The following is a 23,598-nucleotide window of genomic DNA, read 5'->3' as shown; positions in this document are numbered from 1 at the left end:
TCATTCCCCAAGAATGGAATATGATTGTGCCTTAAGCCTATCAAATTATGATAGCTTATAACCTCTTTCAAGATTTTGCTACTTCATAAGCAAATCGAGCATACATATGATGTAGAGAATTTTTTTATCTAGCATATCTTATAATCATATAAGCATGTGAAAATACCATCACTTTTGATGATCATTATCATATTGTCCCTCCACGCGTATATTGTGCATTCAATCACTTGTCTTCTTTCAGACATATTATGCACTGCTGTCATATACACCTCAAGAATGAAGTAAGTTGTCATATTTCAGACTTATCATATATTGCTATCATATTCACTTCATGGAATGGAGCATATCAATGGATCGAATTTCATAACTTTTCATCAAACACCCATTATTTTGCCGTAGCCATCACAATATCATCAATATGGTGTATTGAGATTCAAACTCAATATTTGATCCATATAAAGGTGTTTTAGGCATGAATCGATGGGACTTGAACCCAACATATTATCATTTTTTTTTATAATATTATTCTCGAGGAATAAATTTAAAATATAAATGGTTCCAAACCAATTATTTTTTCTCAAATCCAATAATAATTATATTAGTAGTAGCAAAATAAAGATAACATAAAGAATTACTAACCTTGAAATCCTTCAGATTTATAATCTCACCTTGTTTGACAAAGTCTCGAGCTAATAACATGTTATAAAATAATAAAAAACAAAGAAGAAGAGTAGAGAGAGAATAGAGAGTAATTTTTATTTCTCTTGAGGGATGAATTACAATGAAGCAAAACCACTTTATTTATAGGGGAAAACTAACCTAGGAATTTGTAATTTTTTCATAAATAGACATACACAATATATGTTAAAGTAGGTATTCACTGTATATGATAAAGTAGACATTCACTATATATGGTATATTTATAACAAATACTATTTTTTAAAGTTTAAGGATAGTCTATTTTACAATTACAAGTTTCAAAACATAATTAATTTTTCAAGGTTTTTCCTAAGTTGCAAGCAAGTTTCACATTATAATTTAACTTTTCTGAGTCTTTATAAAATTGAGAGAAAGTTTGATATCATACTTACTTTTTCTTGATTTTTGTTATCTACGGTAATTTTAATTGCGGTAACATCTTGATTTATGGGAATACTGATCAGGTATACTATTGACCTCTTGCTTTATATCATGTTTTGTCCGATCAAGGGTTATCAAAAACAATCTTTTTATCCTGCAAAACTAAGGAAAAAATCTGCATATATCTTATTATTTTCAGACCCCACTTGTGAAATTACACTAAATATGTTATTGTTGTTGTTATTGATTATAAAATTTGAGTGTTGATTCATGATTGACTTGTGCTTGTATGATTTTGAAATCTCATGATACGTATATGACTGATTGATGTGATTTTGACTTGAATACATAGTCTTCGAGTGCGATTTTTGTTATGGTAGAGGCAACATAACATGAAAGTATTATTTATAGAGTGTTTCAGTTACGGAAAAGAGTTTTACTGATTTGATTCCTTACTTATTTCAACTATATTGAAAGTCTTATTATTTAGGACGCTTTAATGATTTTCCACAAATAAGTTTTGCTAGCATCAGAAATCTTGACAAGCTTGGGAATAGTTATGAGTTTGCAGTAACCTTCGTGTTGCTCTTGTTGTTGTTTCGGACTGTTGTTTGACAACTTGATCAACTTGATTGGACAATGGTAATAGAAGGGCTTGTGGCAAGAGCTGACCTTTGTAGAATATATCAACAGGGTAACTGTTACTATTTTAATTAACAGTGGTTATGTTGTGAGTTACATAATTATCAAAACAAACTCAATTTCTTTTTAACTCGAGTACTTGAGGAATATTGTTATGCGCCTGATTGGTATAGAATGAAACACTACATATTTTTTATTGCTCTTTTATACTAACATGATCTTGCTTTGGAAAGATAGTGAGATTATAACAAGGCTTCCAAATGAAGCCCGAAACTACCTGCTTGTGGCTTGTGAGGTATGGAAAGAGATGGTATTTAATTTTACAGCCGTTAACTTTAACGTTCTATCTCGAGAGGTATGTCTTCAAGGCCCTAAAGGAATCTATTAGGGCAGACTACTTTCAACATAAGAGTATTTGCCAATAATACAATAATACTAGTAGTATACTAGGGAATTAGTAGACTTTTGAATCTCACATTGCTATCTTTACTATTCATGCTGGCAGGATACTAGGGAATGAGCAGACTTTTAAATGTCACATTGCTACCTTCACTATTCATCTGTAATTTCTCCATCATGGCCACTTGCTTTAATTCACTTACGATTCTATGTATTAATCATCATATACAACCATATATTTATGTTGTCTTTCCATTTATTCTCAATTAAGGATGGAGGAACTCAATCATTTACTTCAATTAATTAATCTTTTCTTACTTAAATTTGAACCAAAAAATTGAATTATAGTTAATCCAAAATGTCATTAACTAAATTAAAAATTCTTACTATAATTTTTTTAAAAAATTACGAGTCCTATAATATATGGTAAGTAAGAAGAAATTATATCGACAACTAATATTGAATATGTAAAAAAAGAATACTAAAAACATATATATGGTAAAGAAAAGAAGAAAATATCAATTATTATTTTTTTCAAAAATTAATATTGGAGGTGATATAGTTGATTAATTATTGACTGGTCTAGGTAGAGAAATCCACAAGACTAATATAGATTAAAAGTACTTGAAATTCTTTTTCACACTAATAATCACAAACGTTTTGTGTTTAGAATTTAGATTTTAGAGTGAAGTTAGGATTTGTTAAATGTCCTAATTAGACAATACAATTAATTTGATACTCCTAATTAGATCAAAAAATACGATCAACTTAAATATAGTATTACAATGAAAGAAAAAAATTAAAAGAAAAAACAAAAATAATTAAAAGAGACGTAGAAAATGTTAAAAGAGTAATTGAAAAAACAATCTTCTATTTCTTTATGGTTTTATCTATAAAATAATGTATATTTGAGGTGATCACAACAAATAGATTATACTATGTACAATAATATATTTAGTTTAGTTTCACTAGTAAGATCTAGGAAGAGTGATATATACGTAGCCTTAGCCTTAATTTGTGAAGGTAAAGAGACTATTTTTGATAATTGCAAATCTAAGCTCTTAATAAAATTTAGGAATCTTTCTTTTATTCATTTGCAAAGGTCCTCTAACTTGCCTCGAAAGGTTGTCAATAGAGGTGTAAACTCATTCAATGTCCACAATATGGCTTGGTGTAACAAGCTTATCTGCAATTTAATTTGCCTTCATGTAATAGTTAAGAATGATCCAATTTACATTTCAGAGGATTTTGCATGTACTTGATCATGGAAGTAAGTTGTCATGAAATTTTGAAAACTTCCTTGATACAAAGTAGGAGGACAATTGAGTTTGTTTCTATTTCAATAATCCTTATTCCATGTTAATAGCACTAGCTCAATCCGTAAAATAAAGTTTTGGCTTCTTCTATGATGGAGGAAGTTCCTTCCATTGTTGCAGAATACGTCATGATGACGCTCTCTTCCTATTCTTTTATAATTTCTTAGAAATGTGACTTGAACTATTAACAGAATTATAAATCTTGGATATTACTTTTGCTATATTTAAACATTGAACAAACAAATACATGGAATTTTCTTTTTGAACATTTAGTACACGTACAACGCACATACACTAAACTAGTATATACATATACATATACATATACATATACATATGGCTTATTAAATGCTACAAAAAAAGTAACGAGTCATGAAGAAATGATAGTGACACCATAAAAACTATTTATACAATCTAATTCAAAATTGATCCAAGGATTTATTGTCTTTGTATTTCATAATTAATCTTTCTTCAATTTTTATTTTTCCTAACAAATTTATCATGGACAAGTAATTAAGGTATCTTGACATTCCCCTTCTAACTTAGTATATGCTTGATTATTAAATAAAAAATTATTTTTTTAATATATAGTTAAACATGTTTGAAAATTTAGTTTTTAATAAAAAATACAATTCAACTTTTCAAATATTAATGATACCAAATAATGTAAAATGAGAGTAATTCTTTTTCATATTTTTTGTTGATGAATCTTTTTTTAGAAAATAGGATTATCAACATTTTATAGAATTAGTGAAGGGTACTTTTGTAAACAAACTATCTATTCTTAAAAATGATCCATTTGCACCATTTTTAATATCACAAATCAAACAATCACTAAAAAATAATTTCAAAACAGCTAATCGAAGCATAACTTGTTGGAATTGATTTGGTGCTCATTTTATTTCACTCAATTGAATCGAAAAATCAGTGCATACTAGATTAAAAAATTGAAGAATCTGAACGTCCATCCTATATCGAGCCTTTTAGATTAAAAAAAAAAAAAAACTTTCAAAACTTATACTCCATCTATATCAATTTATATGACTAATTTTCTTTTTTAATCTGTTAAAAATAAATTAAATATTTCTTGTAACGATTTAATTTTAAATTACTTATTCTGTTCGAAATTATTTATAATCAGTTTATTTTAGACCACAAGTTTTAAAAGTGTTTATTTCTTGCTTAAGTTTTTGTCAAAGTCAAATTACTTGTATAAATTGGGACGAAACTAGTATTTTTTTTTTTTTTTGGACACACTAAAATGAAAGTAAGAAAATAAAAATGAAACAAGGAATACTCTACCTAATTTCCAGAATTTTCTGGACTTTATGTCGATCGTAAAGCCTTTTAAACGTTTTTATTAACGTTACAACAGTAATTACACATTCCTAGGATACCAGCTCTTTATTCTAACGGCTACTTTTACTTCCTTCCCACTATAAATACATAATAATGGCAACATACACACACATGTATCTGGGAAATCTTCCTTTCTTTCACTTCTATAGAAAAACTAGAAAAGCTATTGAAGTAAAAAAGCTTATTTCATATCAAAGAAAGACTTGATTTTTTTGAGCTTATTGTTTCGTATAGAATGGCTGTTTATTCAAGAAATGTGTTCTCTCTTTCCATAATTGTGGTTCTGTTTTTCCTTATTATGTTGAGTTTTACAGAAGCAAGAGAGCATTTGGTTGGTGGGAAAAATGATTCTTGGAAAATTCCTTCTTCTGAATCTGATTCCCTCAATCACTGGGCTGAAAAACGTCGATTCCTCGTTGGAGATTCACTTGGTATGTTCAAGAATCTCAACTTTATAGTTTTTCATTTCATGTAGCTCCAATTGAGCTGAAAAGCTCTTTCTTTTTTGGTACATCTAATGAAGTTCAATCTTCATATTTGTTAGTACTGCTTCTCGAGGTAGGGGTAAGGTCCGCGCGTATTTCTTTACCTTCTCCAAACCCTACTTGTGAGATTACACTTATTTTGTTGTTGTAATGAAGATTATATGTCAATGACTATTTCTTTTTTTTCTACATATTTTTGGCAGTGTGGAAGTATGATGGAAAAACAGACTCAGTTTTGGAGGTGAGCAAGAGGGACTATGTTACATGCAACACAACAAGTCCAATAAAAGTGCACAATGATGGCAACACAAAGATAGTGTTGAAGCATTCAGGGGCATACTATTTCATAAGTGGAGCAAAAGGGCATTGTGAACAAGGCCAGAAATTGATTGTGGTGACTTTATCTGACAAAAACATGAGATTTATGGGTGCACCGGCACCTTCTCCTGCAGAAATTGATGGTCCTGCTGTGGCTCCTACTAGTAATGCTGCTACATTGAAGGCTAGTTTGGTTGTGGCTTTTGGGGTATTAATTGGGTTTTGGCTGTGAAGTGAGATAAGATAGATAGGTTGAGATAGAAATATGGCAGGGCATTCTTTGATTCAATTTGTTCTTTATCACTCACTCCATTCCATCTAATTAAAAAGCCTTATTATATTGCTCTTTTCTATGGTTAGCTAAAAATTTATTTTATGTCCATTTATTACATTAATTATTTAAGTGTGTTTTGATGAGATGCCCCAAATCCTCTTGCTGCTTCCTAAAAGCTGCTCCTCAGTTCATATTTGAAATACGAAATTTCTTTTTATTATGCAATATGGACCAACACCTAGTCTCGAGAAGGATTGTAATCTGTAGGAAAGGAAGGGCGAAGGAAAAGTTTTCTTCATCTAACAGAATTTCACCAAACATGCCACCTAGATAAAAAATGTCGCGAGATCATGCCACATCACCATCCACATGTAACCAAGTTTCACAATCCAATTTATAATCCGACCTGACCCAATCCAAAGTCAAATAACAACAAAGATTTGGATCTTTTTCCCTTAATCTTTCTCTCTCTTAGTAGAAAATCTTGTTCCCTAACTCACTGTGGTTGCTGCTTTGGTGATGACTACGAGCTTCGTTTGTGGTGGCAGAGGACTGAATCTTTCTTGTGTTCAGTCCAGTCATCTCTTTTTATTGTTTGGTCAAGATGGTTGTGCCGCCACCTTGTGACATTCATGGGATGATCTCACAACATTTGTTCATAGCAGAGTGCAAACAAGTATAATAACTTGCAATAATCAAGCAATGTCATTCTCTTTTTTCAATTTGGCACCGAAAATGGAGATGCAGATCTCCTTTAAGGCCTTAACTGCAAAATTTAAATCGTGGTAATCAAATATTTAGCAGCTCTCAGTTGTCATGATTTTCTTTTCATTATAGATTGGATTGATTATTAATTGAATACTGGAATTAATAATTTTGGCAAGCATGAAATAAAATTTGAATAAGGGGTATTTGAGTCAAATATTTAACATAGGAGTATTTTTAACCCAAAAAAACAGACTAAGAGCATTATTAATTCATTTCAGATAGTTTATAGATATTTTTTATCCTTTTTCTCCCCAGAGGAGCGTTGAATGAAACCCCCACACCCACACACACAAATATATATATATATATATATATATATTATTTTAAGAAAACAAATATTGCATTGCATAATGTTATGCTCTAATCTTATAAAATTCATGTAAAGTGCAAACGTTCTCCATGCCAAAGATACCAAAATTATTGGTTGACACATGACAATGAGAAAGTTCTCCGCATACCAAACCTTCCATTGATGCGTAAACAATATAGCTGAATGTTCTACTTGCTCATGTTTTAACTATAGCAAAAAGGGAAAACCTAAGCTGGCAGCAAATAATAATTAAAGTGTTGTTAATAGATGAAAGCTTAAATAGATAATGGTTAGTAGAACACCATTGTTGCAAAGCTTATAAACAAAAATTGCTTTGTTTCTCTCCTTTCTTATCTGCGAGTTCCGACCCTTTTGTTCCAAATTCCTTCATATGTAACTTGGAGCTTCTTTCTGGTTATCTCAAATCACTTCATTCCTTCTAATCCTGCTGGCATCCCTAAGCTCTGAGCAAGATTGTTCATTCTCTCCTTCATTGCCTGGCATCCAAAGACAATATGTTGCATCAAATTCAAGAAGCATGAAAGTTTCTTGCGCATACCACAGAGGTAGTTTTTTCTCACCAGCACACTTTTCTGGTGCGCGTCCTTGTACGCCTCTGCTACTAGAAGTGAGAGTTTCTGCACCCACCAAACGTACAACATGCTCAATAGAAAGAACACACGAGACGATAAATTTCATACGTTGAAACTTTTACTTCCTTTTCTTTCATTTAATTTGTGGGAAAAGCTTCCGCTTGAGCAGAATAAGATTATAAAAACTGGTAGGTTTCTTGACACAACATTCTCCAAAATAAATATAGAATAATCTTTACATGAGCTATGGTTCATCAATATTATTTACAAATATTTCTTTAAAACAAAGGAAAAGGGTCAGATAAGAGAATATCTGCAGAAAGAATAAAGAAAGGAAAGTAGACTCAGTATCTGCTATCAACAAACGGATATGATATCTCGATATTCAAAGAGTTATAACATGAGTGGGCTGCCTACATCACATCCCCTTGGAGCCCTTCTGCGGACCCTCTGTGGACAGAGGATGCTCTGGGCTACCCTTTTTTCTTTTTTTTAACAAGAGAGTTATAACAAACTGTAATCATTACTTTACGTGTGCTCTCCAAAAAAGTTGCCACAAATCACAAGGCTATCTTAATAAGCATACTGAAACTAAAACTCAACTAGACACGTAGAAACAAGAATATTATATTAAGTTTGCTACTACTTCGGCTAACTTTTTAAATGCCAAGCTGCCCCAGCCACAGCCTATCTGAATTTAACTTTTAGTTTGTGAGAGCAACACAGTAATACCTATGGCCTAGACCACACAAATTCAATCTTCAAAGATGCACAATCAAGCACTTGAAACCCCGTCCCCAGCCCCATAAGCATATTAAAAATCAACTAGTCATCTTTGGAACTTTAGAGAAACAGCAGTCACTTCAAAATGTAAAGGAGTCATTTACTGTTCAATATGGGTGGTAAGAAAGGTGTTAAATTGGAAATGTAATAAAGGGGTAATGTATATAGATCGAAGAGAAGATAAAAAGATATCATAAATTAGGAGGATCCAATATAAAATATTACATATTACTCCCTCCGTTTCAATGTATGTGTGAAATTTGAAAAGCCACAAATACATAAACTTACATCAGGTCCCAATTCCATGGCAGCGTCAGTTATCTCAATGCGCACTGGCTGTTGGTTACCAGAAAGTGTTGCCTACAGAACAGCTCAGGTCAAACGTTAGCATTGCACAAGACATCAAGAGAAAAATCATTTCAAGCATATTTTTGAATCTTTGCAGGTTTAGCAGTGTCCACATGAGAGAAATATGCAGGGATAAGGAGAGAAACAAAAAAAATTCAGGAAAAGCAATCAATACCTTTATAAGTTCACCTTCACAATAGCCATCAAACTCTGCACTGTAAAATAAGACAAAAAAAGTAACACAAGAATTTAGAACACAGAGTAATGGAAGAGTGACAGCAAATCATAAAACGTGTATGAAAAATTTTATCAGGAGCACCTACGCTGCAAGTTCTTTCTGCACACGTACTGCCTCGACTTGAACAACCATTTGTGCCTTCTTTACAGTTTCATATAGATTTTGCATGTTTCCTAATATTCCAGCCTGTATTGAAGTTAGATGGATCATGACAAAGAAACATGATGATTTTCATATCACGCAAGACCACCAACAACCAGACTATGCTTTCTTTTTCTTAGGAAAATGAGTATACATGAGTAGGAAGCTAAGATATAAAAACTAAGAGCAAAATAATCTACAAATGGTCAGTGTAACTAGCTACTAGCATATAACATTACTTTTCTCAAAACATAAAAAAATAAAAATTACTAGCATACATTCCACAGAAGTTTGATAAAGAGATTAATAGAGAGACTGCATACAACTACTAAAGATCAGTCAAGCGAGCTGGAACTCCCGAATCTAAATACTCAGTGACAACTTTGCTACTTCATTTTCTTCTAACAGAACTTTGTGGATTTTCCAATTTCTGGATGGTTAGAAACATTAGCAACAAATCCACTGGTCCACTCATGTACCATCAGAGTCTGATTTTGAACTGATACTTGAAGGAGATTAACTAGAAATGAGCTGCACGGCTTAACTCGAAAGAAAATCCGTGTTATCCTCAACCTACACTCCCTCTGGCCCATTGTACTATCCTCAACCTACACTCCCTCTGGCCCATTGTACTATCCTCAACATACACTCCCTCTGGCCTTCTTCAGCCTTTTTTAATCGGGCCCCACCCCCTCCTTTACGAGTATCTACTTTTAGAATTGATAAGACAGATCTTGTGCTTTTAAGCTGGACTGCTTACATGGTCTATACACTTCATAACTTATTGTTCTTTTCATATTTCTGATCGTCTTATGCGATTATTTAAAATTAGGACTCTTTACCGCACTTGTTGCAACTGATTCTTCCTTTTCTTTTATAGGTCGGCAATGGAAGCGAGGCATTTGCGTTACTTTATGCTTATGCTATTATGGATGTCAGAAATTAAATAATATCACTTAGGGCACAAACTCCCATCCTTAAGGCCCGTTTGACCATGTGAGATAAAATCATGATATGAAATTATGATTTGAAATCATGAGATGAAGTTGAAGTTTTGTTTGGACATGCAGTTTAGACTTCTTATTTTGTATATTTTCTCGTAAACATAAAAACCTCGTAAGTTGTAACAACTATCAAATTGCCTCAATTCTTTATTCAATATTATCAAACAATAAAAATTTATAACAAAAGTATAATACATTATCACAAAGCTATTCTAAAATAGAATATTTATTGATCAAACTTTAGTTCAAAAAAAAAAGTAAAATTGAACATGAGTTTGGTTGCTTCCTAATAAATTTGGTTGGTGAATGAATTTGGTCAAAAATAAGAAATTTAGTTAATATTAAATGGTAAAATAGGAGTTGGTGTGAAGTAATAATAAATTTTATATTGGTGATTACTATATGAGATATAAAAGGTTTAAAGAGTAATAATATAAACTATAAATTTTATATTACATATGCAATAAATGGTTGGTAGATATAAATGGTGTTTTTTATTTTACAAAATATAAACTTGTGGATCAATTTTTGTACTTGAAAAATCTCAAATCATTATATGAAATCCCAAATCAAGCTTTTTGGAGAATTTGGGATTTCATTGATATGAAATCAACATTAAATCGCATGTCCAAACGCCTGCTCAATATTCATGGCGGAAACTTCATTGTTTGCCCTAAAACCTGATGGTGTAAAGATACCTCAATATTGAAAGCTTCTTAACTCCTTATTGTAAAATTTGGAAGTTCCGTATCTCATTTCATACTTCGATTGACAATTTGTTTATCATATATGCATATGATGCAGCTCCAAATCAAAATGATGCAGCAGATAAAAGATCAATAAATAAGGAGAAACATGTCACATTTGAACGAAGGAAAATCAATTAGCTAAACAGATATATGTAATCCACATTCTTAGCTATTATAACCCCAGGCACATCTTTTAATTCCTTTCAAACCCCATTTACTTTTATGCTGCAAATTTATATTTTTATTTTTGTATAGGTCAGCAAATTTATATTTCCTCTAAGAACTGAAAGTGTTTAAGCTAAAGACAATGGTAATTACTTTGCTCTGGATGGTACTATTACGTATTGGATCTAAAGACACTTTTAAACCGTAATGTTCAAATGTACTCAAAAGAGGAAACATTTAAATTTGACTTTTGGAACTAAAGATACATGAAAAGCACATAATATCAACTAAAATTTAAATTTTCATTTATAGGGATTAAGCAAATTATTTGATATGAAAGCAAAAGGGGCTTACCAAAATATAATCAAGCGAAGTACTTACTATTAACAAAGAGGCAAACGAAATTTATAACCATGATGTAAGACCACATGTCCAAGAGGACTAACCCAAAGGGGACACTAAAGGAAAATCCTAATAAGGATAGCTTGAAGTTCTCATGTAGGGTGGGTTGTCCGAATATGATTTAATTCATAAACTTAAATAAGAATCAAGAAGACTCCTGCAAGAATTTTCCATGTTTTTGTATCAATTAAAGAAGAGAATATTCGGAAACCTTCGAAGAATTGTCATCGTTGTTACTATCCTTTTTGGCACCAAATAAGCCATGAACATGGAAGGATCTCCTAGCTTTCTGGCCATCTCGTGATGATATACTTGAAGGACCAATAAGAAGGGTACTTGAGTTTGATTTACCTAAAATACAATATAGTTATGGCACATTAGAATCATTCTTCAAATTAGTCAAAAACTATAAAATAGCAATAAACATCATAGGGCATATCGTAACTAAATGGATTAGCTAAAAAGAAAAGTGAACAAGGGCCTGTGCGGAAACTCCTTGCCGAGGGCCTGTGCACCCCCAGGATTAGTCGGGGCTAGAAGAGTTTCGGACACCCGGTGCAAGTCAAAAAAAGAAAAGAAAAGAAAAGTGAACAACAACAACAACAAACCCAGTGTATTCTCACCTAGTGGGGTCTGGGGAGGGTTGAATGTACGCAGTCCATACCACTACCTCCAAAAAAATAGAGAGATTGTTTTCAAGAAACCCCCGGCTCAGTACCAAAAAGGCAGTAAACAAAGTCGTAATGAAGCAAGAAACAAGATGAAATAACAAAAATAAGACACCCACAAAGTAATGCTATACACTCACAAACCAAAGACACACACCTTACCCAAACTATCCTAACTAGAAACTCTAGCTTATGTACCAAGCCATAAGACTACTACCCTGGCTACACCAAAGCACTCCTAACTACTAGCTACGACTCACCCACATGCACTAGTCCTCTACCCTAATCCGTGTCCTCCATAACCTTCCTATCTAAGGTCATGTCCTCAATAAGCTGTAACTGCTCCATGTCCCATCTAATCACCTCTCTCCAGTATTTCTTCGACCTACCTCTACCCTGCATGAAACCATCCAAAGCCAATCTCTCACACCTACGAACTGAGGCATCAGTGTCTCTCCTAATCACATGCTCAAACCATCTCAACCTCATTTCCCACATCTAGTCCTCCACCGAAGTCACTCCCACCTTCTCCCGAATAGCTTCATTCCTAACCCTATCTCCCCTAGTAAGTTCACACATCCAACGCAACATCCTCATTTCCGCCACCTTCAACTTTTGGATGTGGGAGTTCTTGACTGACTAACACTCCGCTCCATACAACATGACCGGACGAACTGCCACATTATAGAATTTGCCTTTAAGCTTGGGAGGCACCTTCTTATCACACAAAACTCCTGAGGCAAGCCTCCATTTCATCCATCATGCCTTAACACAGTGAGAGAAATCCTCATCAATCTCACTATTCCCCTAAATCATACACTCAAGATACTTAAACCTATCCTTCTTACAAACAACCTAGAATCCATCTTCACTACCACCTCGTCCTCCTGCTTCAAGTCATTAAACTAGCATTCTCAAGTACACCGGCTTGGTCCTACTCAACCTAAACCCTTTAGACTCCAGGGTTTGTGTTATGATTTCTTGCAAAGGATCGAGTCACAGGACGATTAACAGGAAAATCTGAATCAATTGCCCTGGATTTCCCTTTGCTTTTGTTAGAATTCCTAGAATGACCTATTTTGTATAATGATATTTGATAGATAAATTCAACTCGTTAAAAGGGAGACTGAAATCTTAGAGTTCAGTGGGAGAGAACTCCGATCTCTTGATTCTGGTTGAAATTCTGCGTAAGTTTTATTCTCTAATTCTCCCCTTAAATAGGAGTCTTTATTACAGCAAATAAGAAGCCTAATCCTTATGAAACTTGGAAACACAAAACCCTATTGTAAACTAATAACGACAACTAGCATGAATCCTATTTTAGAATATTACATAAAGCTACTAATAATAAAATTAATCTCTTAATTTAACTGTCCTTCCTGCGGACACATGTCTTGCCCACATATGCATCCATAACATTACCCCCCTCATGCTGAAAGAGCTTGTCCTCAAGCTCGAACGATGGATAAACTTGCCGAAAAGAGTCTACATCCTCCACGTAGCTTCTTCCTCTCTGGCATACCTGACCATTGTATAAGAATCTCCTTTGTACCACGATTGACACGAGCTCTAATGACTGCAGTAGGTAGAGGAACTACTCGACCATCCTCCAACGGTGGTAGCTCTGTCATAGGTGGTCAGTGTTCACCTTTGAATGCATGCCTTTAAAAGGGAAACATGAAAAACATTATGAATTCGACTGTCACTTGGCAAATCCAGTGCATATGCAACCTGTCCAATTCGACTTAAGATTGGAAATGGACCATAAAATTTGGGAGACAACTTATTGTAAATACTCAATCTAGGGAACCGTTGTCTGTAGGGATGTAAACGAAGCCAAACAAGTGTTCCCAGAGCAAATTCTACATCACGATGACCCTTATCATAATATTCCTTCATTTGTTGTTGGGCTGCCTGTAACCGATTTCGGATATCACCCAAAACGTTATCACGATCCAACAATGCACTCTCAACAGCTTCTACCCGACTTGTCCCTGGTATATAAGTAAACAAACGGGGTGGGTCACGACCATAAACAACCCTTAAGGGTGTGGTCTACAATGCCGAATAAAAAGATGTGTTGTAACAAAATTCTGCCCATGGAACCCAATCAACCCACTTTCGAGGATAATCACCAACAAAGCAACGAAGATACATCTCCATTGTATGGTTAACGACCTCCGTCTGGCCATCTATTTGTGGATGGTAAGCAAAGGAGAATTGTAATTTAGCACCATTCAAGCGAAAAAATTCCTTCCAAAAAGTGCTAGTAAAAACCACATCTCTATCACAAATGATAGTTTCTGGTATCCCATGTAAGCGAACAATTTGCTCAAAGAATACCTGAGCCACCCGTGCAGCCGTGTATGGATGAGCTAATGGTATGAAATGAGCATATTTTGAGAACCGATCCACAACGACAAACAAGACCGACTTTCCCCAAGACTTGGGTAAGCCATCTATAAAATCCATTGAGATGTCTCCCCTGAGTCGGTAGCTGGAGAGGTTGTAACAATCCTGCAGGACTTAAATGTTCTGATTTATTGCGTTGACACACCGGGCAGGCAGCAACATATGTGGCAATGTCAGTTTTCATACCTTTCCAGTAAAAATCCCCACGAATTCGATGCAATGTTTTGTGTATCCCTTCATGCGCACTATCATGATAGGCGGATAGTACAGTAGGTAGCGAAGGGGAATTTTGTAAAAGGTAGATACGATCTTTAAACAAAAGTAACCCATCCTGAACTTTCCAGTCCGAACACAACTCTCCTAGCTTGACTTTATCACACAAATCCAATAGTTCTGCCGATCCCACAAGCTCCTCACGAATGGTGTCTAGTAATGTGCTACTAGGGTAGCTAATAGCATTCAAAGAAGGGTCCTCAGGTGTAGTTCTAGATAAAGCATTAGCAACTTTATTGAGATAACCAGCCACTCATACCTGGTAATGCAAGGGAAGCCATCGGAAAGCTACTGAACATCGTGAACATTTTTGGCATTGGAATAGCTATACCGCCCATTTCGTCAAGATAAACAAGGCGGATTCTATCATAAGTCGTTCCCGCCATGGCTTCTTTATTTATTCATGTTCAAAAAAACAAGATTGTTTAGATAAGCTGGGACCAATCTCATCCATTTTTGACCACTGTGAAGTCATAACCCATGAGTTTGCTCAACCAGTGTTGTTGACGAGGTGTAGTAAGTCGTTCTAACAAGTATTTTAGGTTGTAATGACCCGTTAAGATAAGAAAGGGGTGCCCCCATAAGTATGGCCGCCAATGCTGGACTGCTTTTGCAAGGCCAATCACCTCCCTTTCATATGTAGCTAATTTTTTGTGACGAGCTGCCAACAGTCGGCTGAAAAATGTTATGGGTTGACCACCCTGTTGCAAAACAGCTCCTACACCACCTCCTTCTACAATGAAATTCATATTAAAGTCAGGCAACCTTAGTACTGGAGCAGAGGATAATGCTTGCTAAATTTTCTGGAATGCAGCTAGGGTCGAGTCGTTCCACTGGAAGGAGTTTTTCTTGAGTAGACTAGTCAAGGGTGCTGCCAATTGTCCATAGTCACGAATAAATTTGCGGTAGTAACCCGCCAATCCCAAGAATCCACGAAGAGAGGTAATTGACCGAGGTTGAGGCTAATCTAAAATTGCATGTACCTTGCTCCTATCTACCTCCACACCTGTAGCTGAAATAATATACCCCAAATAAGCTACTTGAATTGTACCAAAGCTACATTTAGATCGTTTCAAATATAGTCTATGTGCACGCAATAACAGAAACACCTTTCTCACGTGAACCAAATGTTCCTCCCAACCACAACTATAAATTAAGATATCATCAAAGAAAACCTACATTATTTGGCGTAAGTATTCATGAAAGACCTCATTCATTAAAGCTTGAAAAGTGGATGGGGCATCAGTGAGCACAAACGGCATGACAAGGAACTCAAAGTGCCCATGATGAGTCCGAAAAGCTTTCTTTTCCACATCTGCAAAAGACATGCGTACTTGATAGTATCCAGACTTCAAATCCAATTTAATAAAGTACTTGGCCCCGCGTAACTCGTCAAGTAACTCGTCCACAACAGGAATTGGGAACTTGTCTTTTTTATTGTTTTAGCACTCAATTCACGATAATCAACGCAAAGGCGCCACGATCCATCTTGCTTGGATACCAATAACACATGTGAAGAAAAAGGGGACTTGCTTGGTCGTATAAATCCTTGTTGCAACATCTAGTTACATTGCTTCTCAATCTCATTTTTTTGTCGATGAGGGTATCGATAAAGATGAACAACTACAGGTGTTGTCCCGGGCAGCAAACTGATGCGATGATAACATTGTTGCAATGGTGGTAAACTCGTAGGTTCCTGGAACAAATCATCGAATTCGGTCAAAAGGTACCAGTCGTTGCTCATCCATAGTTGCCTTTCCTAACATATGCAAAACCTTATCACAATACTGTTGTTGTCCCTGAAGCAAAATTGATTTACCTTCCAACGAAAACCTCATAGTAAGTTCTGCGAAATTCCAAAGTATAGGACCCAAGGTCTGTAACCACTTAACTCCCAAAACAATATCGAACCCATCTAATGGAATAACATAAAAGTCTACAATAAAGCAATGGTCACCAATGGAAATTGTTGCCTGTGGGCAGACCCCCAAGCGGGGAACCTTCTCTCCATTAGCAATGGAGATTCTGATGTTGTGCAAGGAGAAAATATCAAGGAGTAATCGACTGGCAGCAGTAGAACTTATAAAGTTATGGATACTTCCAGAATCAATAAGACTGAGCACATGTTGTCCGTTAATGATTGCAGGCAATTGCATAGTCTGTCCATGTCTTTGACCTGTAATAGCATGTAAAGAAATTTCTGGGCAGTCCTCCAGAACATCTGGTATCGTGCTATCAACTGAATCATCCAGTTCCAGCCAGAAAAGTTGTTTGCACTGGTGAGTGGCTGAATATTGTTCGTCACAACTATAGCATAATCCCTTAGCTCTTCTCTCTGCATCTCTGTCTGAGTTAATCGCTTGACAAAAAGGGTTTGGTTGCCTGTATAGGTATTAGTCGAGGTAGATAAATCAACTAAACTAGTAGCAGACTTTGCTGAATTTACCGTGCTGCCAAGACTTGTTCGGGGCTGCTGCCATGCCACCTTGCGGATATTACTGACTTTCTGCAATTGTTGTTTCTGTTCTAGAGCCCGAGCTAAACACATAGCTGCCGATAACTCAGGTGGTTTGAGAAGTTGCACGTCCATTCTGATTGAATCATCCAACCCTGCCATAAATATTCCTATGTGCAAGTGTTCTGGAATAAGATGATTAGCCCTAGCCAACTTTTCTTGAAACTGACATTGATAAGCTTCAACTGTACTAGTTTGCCGAAGCGTGACCAATTCGCCCACCGGGTTGCTACTTTCAGGAGGTTCAAATTGCTGGAAGCAATGTTTTTGAAATTCTTCCCAAGTCATTAGGACCTTAGCTCGTTTAAGCTGATAATACCATAACTGTGCTTCTCCCAACATGTGAAACCTAGCCACTCCAACCTTTTCTACATCGATTGTATGTTGATTTTCAAAAAATTGTTCGCAACAATGTGCCCAAATTAATGGGTCATCAGTACCATCATAAGTAGGAAAGTCCATCCTTACATACCTTGGAATTGTTGAATGGGAATTACCACTTGTTTGATGGTTTTGGTCGTCCATGATTGGAATAGGTGGAGTATTGCCTTTAGTAGCATAATTTGTTGATTTCCACGCCGTCGGGGCGCTGCTCGACTCAGGTCCATGAGTTTCCGGTTTTGTGGATTCGATTCCCATGCTCGAAAATTGTTCTTGGATGACTTGAATAATTCTCACTCAGACGTTGTTCCATAGCTGCAATTTTCGAGTCTATTAGGGTTTCTGTAATCTCACGTTCTACTTGGAATCTGCAATTGATCTCATCGTCCATTGTGAAACGCTCTGGTACCAAATTGTTACGATTTCTTGCAAAGGATCGAGTCACACCAAGATTAACAGGAAAATTTGAATCAATTGCCTTTGATTTCCCTTTGCTTTTTGTTAGAATTCCTAGAATGACCTATTTTGTGTAACGATATTTGATATATAAAATCAGCTCATTAAAAGGGAGACTGAAACCTTAGAGTTCAGTGGGAGAAAACTCCGATCTCTTGATTCTGGTTGAAATTCTGCGTAATTTTTATTCTCTAACTCTCCCCTTAAATAGGAGTCTTTATTACAGCAAATAAGAAGCCTAATCCTCATGAAACTTGGAAACACAAAACCCTATTGTAAACTAATAAAGGCAGCTAGCATAAATCCTATTTTAGAATAATAAATAAAGCTACTAATAATAAAATTAATCTCTTAATTTAACTGTCCTTCCTGCGGACATATGTCTTGCCCACAAACGCATCCATAACAGTTTGTCTCCAAACCTCCAATTTATCATTAACACCCCGCCGCGTCTTATCAATCAAAACTACATCATCCACAAATAATATACACAAAGGCACCCTCCTTAAATACGCCACGTCAACACATCCATCACCAAGGCGAACAAAAAAGGGCTAAGAGTTGATCCCTGGTGCAACCCTGTCAAGACGGGAAACTACTCTTAATCTCCTCCCACCGTCCTCACCCGAATCTTCGCTCCATCATACATGTCCTTAATAAACACTCTCCCAAGTAGCTATTAAACCATGGAAACAATAAATGCAAAGCATTTTTTTAAACGTAAGACCAAGAATTTTAATCCTCTTTCAAACTGACTTACAATGCGTTACTTGAGGTAGGAGTCTATCGAAAACATTCTTTCTATCTCCACGAATAGGGGTAAGGTTTGAGTACACTCTACCTCCCGGCCTCCCCAGACCCCTCCAACCAGGCAAGTTGTTGTTGTTGTATGACCAAGCATTTTACTTGCTGAAATACTTTCAAATAAATTCAAATTTTGAGGGGGATCAGACTGCGCACTATATTGATGCTTATCAGAATTATTTAATCACCCAATTCTGATCCTAATATATTGCCACAACTTCTTATTGTCCATATGCGACATCAAGTAAGGGTGAGGTATAGCATCTGATGATCTCCTCACACATTATAAGAAGTTAAAATCATGGCCCATAAAAAGAACAAAAAATGCAAATTCTATGATAAGTAACCACTAGCAGGAAATATCCTTACAATGTTAAAGCTTGCTTGTTTAAAAAAAAAAAAAAAGACAAAATTTTCTTACTGTAATAAACAGATACATTGTATTGAATGTTCTATAGCAGATGCCAGAATACAACAAGGATACGCAAACATTAGGATATCAATCTAACGAAACAGGGTTGTCTTGCTTGATTTGTTTACTCATCCACTGAAACTGAAGAGAGGTGGGACACCAAATATTACTGTAACTCGGAATATAAGTTTTCGTGCGCCCTTCACTATCTCCTTGAAGCTATCACGAAAACTCACCGAGTGAACCTTTACTTTGTTCTTTCTTTGGAACCTCAAACCTTGGAATCCTACAGTAACCCGCACCAGAACACCCAAACCACAAAGTAGATGTCTTCCTTTTGGAGTTCAGGAAACAAGAAAAGCATACAATAGAAACCTCTAGAATGGCATTGTATGGTCTGAAACATCCTTATACACCCTATCTAATATAATTTTGTCATTGATATATGATATACCCAGTGCAAAAACACCCCCAAAAAGAAGGGTAACCAAATTACCAACTAGGAAACCAGCAAAAAGAACATGCTACAAATACACTCTTCTTTTTATCTCGTGGAATAGTCCAGGTGCCCACAAGCTGGCCCGGACACCAAGGAAATAGAAAAAAGCTCTCCTTTTTTTGCACCAGAGCAAGTAACATTACATAAAATTTAAAACACTTCCACTGAACATTACATAAAATGTTCTCCTTTTTTGCATCAGAGCAAGTAACATTACATAAAACTAAAAACACTTCCATTGAACATGGTAAAATCAAATGGTGAAGTATCCCCAGGTCTTTTGTCTAGTGTTAAATGCACAACACATAATGTTTGGATTGAGAGCCTTGTTAATGGTAGGGGCAGGCCACATTATCCACCGAGTTTAAAGCATGCTCCACTGTCCCACAGGGGATGGATTTCTTAGCTATCAAAAACAACATCAAGTAGTGAAGTAGCCAAAAATTGACTACTATCTGTAAGACTTACCTAGTACTGTTGTTGGTAGGAGGCGACACGTATCCCAAGAAATAAGTAGTGTACAAAAGTTGTCCTGGACACCATGGTTACAAAAAATTGAACTACTATCTGTAAGAGCTACCTGGTACTGTTGTTGGTAGGAGGTGTACAAAAGTTGTCCCAAACACTATAGTTAAAAAAAAATAGCTAAAAAATTGGGAACTTTTAGATATACCGATTAAATGTGAATTTCAGGTAAATCCAAAAACTATTTCTTGGTAATTTTTCCCAAAAGGATCCATCAAGAACCAAAATTCCCAAGATGCACTATTGTAAAAGCACTAAAACCCATCAAATTTCAACAAGAAATAGTTACAATATAACCCACATAAAACTTTCTAATTTACTAATTCAACCAATCTTGAAATTGAATAAACTTACAGAAAGATAATGAAGAAGAGGAAGGGCATTTATGGTCATTTGGTCTGTAACAATTTGGGAATTGAGCTGTTAAAGTAGCACTTGCAGAAATCGCCATTATACAAGCACCAAAAAGATTAAGTTTTTTTGAGGAATATTTCTTTTCAGCGATGAGAAGATTTCTTTTTTTTTGCTTGGTTTTTTTAAGAGTAGGTCAGATACTTTTTTGTCTAATTTTTTTTCTTTATGCTGGCTAATATGAAAGAGGAAAATGTACAAGTGTTATTGCATATGGTACAACACAAAATATGAACCCCAAAATTACAGTGTCGTAGTACTGTACTCTGTTAGATGAATTGATTTTTAAGGGGGGTTGGGTTAGGGTTTGGAGTGGGGTGGGGTTTTTTGTTTGATCATAAAATTTTAAGAATTGATAATAATATTGCATTTGATTTTGATTTTAATTTTAGTAAAAAAACCGAACAAAAAGCGGAATTAAATTAAAAAATAATATATACAGTACAACTTTTAAAATTATTAGTTTTAATGCACGTACATGGCACGTGTAATATTTGACAAAGAAACAAGAGAAACCAAGATTTTCTGAATAGTAACTTATCTAGTTCCATAATACATAATGAAATACTTATAGCTATACAACTGTAGGTTAGATATCTATTCTAGGAAAGAATATATATTGTTATTACTACACAATCAGTAATCAAATTCTATTCTAGGAAAGAGAATATTCTGTCTATACAATTATACTATTGCTTAACATCCCCTTCAAATTGATACCGGTGATCACATAGTAGCAATTTGAAGCTAAGATAGCTATGTTGTGCGCATGTCATAGCCTTTGTAAACAAATCGACAAGTTGATCATGAGAAGAAATGTGTTGTAGAGTGATAAGACGGTCAACAACTAGTTCCCGAATGTAATGACAGTCCACCTCTACATGCTTTGTGCTTTCATGTTACACAGGATTTGTGGCTATTTTAATCACACTAGTGTTATCAGCATGTAACACTATAAGAGATATAATAGCAACACCAAGCTCAGATAATAGACGTCGTAGTCAAATAATTTCTAAACTTGCTGCCGACATAGCCCGATACTTGGCTTCTGTAAATGATTTAGACGTACGGGATTGTTTCTTACATTTTCAAGATATCAAGGATGTGCCTAGAAACATGCATCAATCATTAACGGAACGACGAGAATCGGGACAACCCGTCCAGTCTGCATCAATATATCCCTTAAGATTTATAGGAGAATCTGAACGGAAGAGAACACCTTGATTCATAGAACCACGGACATACCGAATGACACAAAGTAATGCAGTGTGATGTATATGGTAAGGATTAGATACAAACTGACTTAGAACTTGCACCGCATATAAGATGTCCGGCCTTGTCATAGTGAGATAAACTAATGATCCAACCAACCACCGATACAATGTAGGATCACTGAATGGTTCGCCATCAGCCTCCTTATATTTCATATTAATCTCTATTGGGGAATATACAATCTTGTCATCAATAAGACTAACCATAGCAACAAGATCACTAGCATACTTTTGTTGTGTAAGCATTATCCCAGTAGGCAAGTATAGAACCTCAAGCCCAAGAAAGTATGTCAATCGTTCAAGTCCTTCATCTTAAATAAGGTATGCAAGAATTTTTTTAACTTAGTAATATTCTCTTGATCATTTTCGGTGATAGTGAGATCATCAACATAAATGAGAAGTACCGTGATACCTACCAGAGAAGTATGAAGAAACAAGGAATAATCTGAAGAACTTTGAGAAGCCTGCAGTTTGAATCGTGACTTTTTCCTAGAAGGTTTGATGTTAGCTTGGATTTTTGGGATGTTACAGATATAACGTGGGTGTCACCACAAAAAACGAGTTTAATTGCGGGGGTTATTTTAATTCCCGTAAAATTATATGAATTGCGGGAGTTAAAAATTACCGCTAAAATTTATAAATTTGCAGGAGTTTTTAACCCCCGATATCTATCGAATATATTTGTGGGGGTTAAAAAATCCCTTTATCCATCGAAAAAAATAGCGTTTAACTTGGCACTTTTTTACTTAAAAAAAATATGTAATATTTTTTGCCCTCAAAATATGCCTCGCGTTAGCTTGGATTTTCGGGATGTTGCAGATATGACGTGGGTGTCACTACAAAAAATGAGTTTAATTGCGGAGATTTTTGCAGAGGTTATTTTAATCCTCGTAAAATTATATGAATTGCGGAAGTTAAAAACTTGCCGCTAAAATTTACAAATTTGTAGGAGTTTTTAACCCCCGATATCTATCGAATATATTTGCGGGAGTTAAAAAACCCCTTTATCCATAAAAAAAATAGCGCTTTAACTTGGCACCTTTTTACTTAAAAAAAAAAACATGTAATATTTTTTGCCCCCAAAATATTCCTCGCTATTTTTCTTCAAAACCACTACTAAAAAAGGGCCAAAAAGCGACACATAAAGAAGCGACGAACTGTGTCGTTTTTAAAAAGTAACGAGAAAAGCGACACTGTCCGTTACTTTTTTAGTTTAATTTTAATTTTTATTTATTTTTATTTAAATCAACGGCCAACATCTTAATCAGCCGTTTTTTGTTTTTGCGGATTATTGGGCCTATTAATTAACAAATAATTTATATATTTTTTTAATAAGTATGACAGATAGCGTCGTTATTTATTTAAAAATAATAATAATTAATTTTTAAAAAGCGTTGTTGTCCGTCTATTTTTAAGTTAAATTTTTATTTTTATTAAAATCGACGGACAACGTCCCTATAATTTTTTATTTTTAAAATATTAATTCTAGAAAAGAGACACTATCCGTCGTAATTTTTAATTATTTTTATTTTTCTGTATTTTTACAAAAAGCGACGGACAATATCTCTTTTGTTAAAAATAAATAAAAATTAACTTT

The 23,598-nt window shown here is 34.9% G+C and overlaps 3 protein-coding genes across 3 annotated transcripts; 1 reads left to right on the top strand and 2 right to left on the bottom strand.

Annotated features, from left to right (window-relative positions):
- The first annotated feature begins 4,902 nt into the window (after nt 1-4,902).
- On the top strand, nt 4,903-5,950 carry LOC107857302 (early nodulin-like protein 3). Its single transcript, XM_016702218.2, has 2 exons — nt 4,903-5,227; nt 5,485-5,950. Exons 1-2 carry the CDS (start codon nt 5,032-5,034, stop codon nt 5,829-5,831), a joined length of 543 nt encoding a protein of 180 aa, XP_016557704.1. The 5' UTR covers nt 4,903-5,031; the 3' UTR covers nt 5,832-5,950.
- A 1,137-nt stretch (nt 5,951-7,087) lies between these two features.
- Nucleotides 7,088-21,949, bottom strand: LOC107848428 (nucleoid-associated protein At4g30620, chloroplastic). The gene is made up of 8 exons (XM_016693200.2): nt 21,938-21,949; nt 20,674-20,873; nt 11,586-11,725; nt 8,999-9,099; nt 8,851-8,890; nt 8,616-8,687; nt 7,533-7,589; nt 7,088-7,448 (listed from the first exon to the last, which is right to left on the bottom strand). Exons 2-8 carry the CDS (start codon nt 20,768-20,770, stop codon nt 7,377-7,379), a joined length of 579 nt encoding a protein of 192 aa, XP_016548686.1. The 5' UTR covers nt 20,771-20,873; nt 21,938-21,949; the 3' UTR covers nt 7,088-7,376.
- On the bottom strand, nt 21,852-22,247 carry LOC107862101 (uncharacterized mitochondrial protein AtMg00240-like). The gene has a single exon (XM_016707556.2). The coding sequence runs from the start codon at nt 22,245-22,247 to the stop codon at nt 21,852-21,854; it is 396 nt and encodes a 131-aa protein (XP_016563042.2).
- Nucleotides 22,248-23,598: the final 1,351 nt, after the last annotated feature.

Source organism: Capsicum annuum, chromosome 1 (assembly GCF_002878395.1).
Source record: "Capsicum annuum cultivar UCD-10X-F1 chromosome 1, UCD10Xv1.1, whole genome shotgun sequence".
Classification (NCBI taxonomy): domain Eukaryota; kingdom Viridiplantae; phylum Streptophyta; class Magnoliopsida; order Solanales; family Solanaceae; genus Capsicum; species Capsicum annuum.
Note: the sequence above shows the minus strand (reverse complement) of the source record. Positions and strands in the feature narration are given on the sequence as shown.

Coding starts and splice junctions, on each gene's coding strand:
- LOC107857302 (XM_016702218.2), top strand. CDS start 5,032: ATGGCTGTTTATTCAAGAAATGTGTTCTCTCTTTCCATAATTGTGGTT. Junction 5,228..5,484: donor CCTCGTTGGAGATTCACTTG/GTATGTTCAAGA, acceptor TATTTTTGGCAG/TGTGGAAGTATGATGGAAAA.
- LOC107862101 (XM_016707556.2), bottom strand. CDS start 22,247: ATGCTTACACAACAAAAGTATGCTAGTGATCTTGTTGCTATGGTTAGT.
- LOC107848428 (XM_016693200.2), bottom strand. CDS start 20,770: ATGGCGATTTCTGCAAGTGCTACTTTAACAGCTCAATTCCCAAATTGT. Junction 9,100..11,585: donor ACGATGACAATTCTTCGAAG/GTTTCCGAATAT, acceptor ACTTCAATACAG/GCTGGAATATTAGGAAACAT. Junction 7,449..7,532: donor CGCACCAGAAAAGTGTGCTG/GTGAGAAAAAAC, acceptor TTTGGATGCCAG/GCAATGAAGGAGAGAATGAA.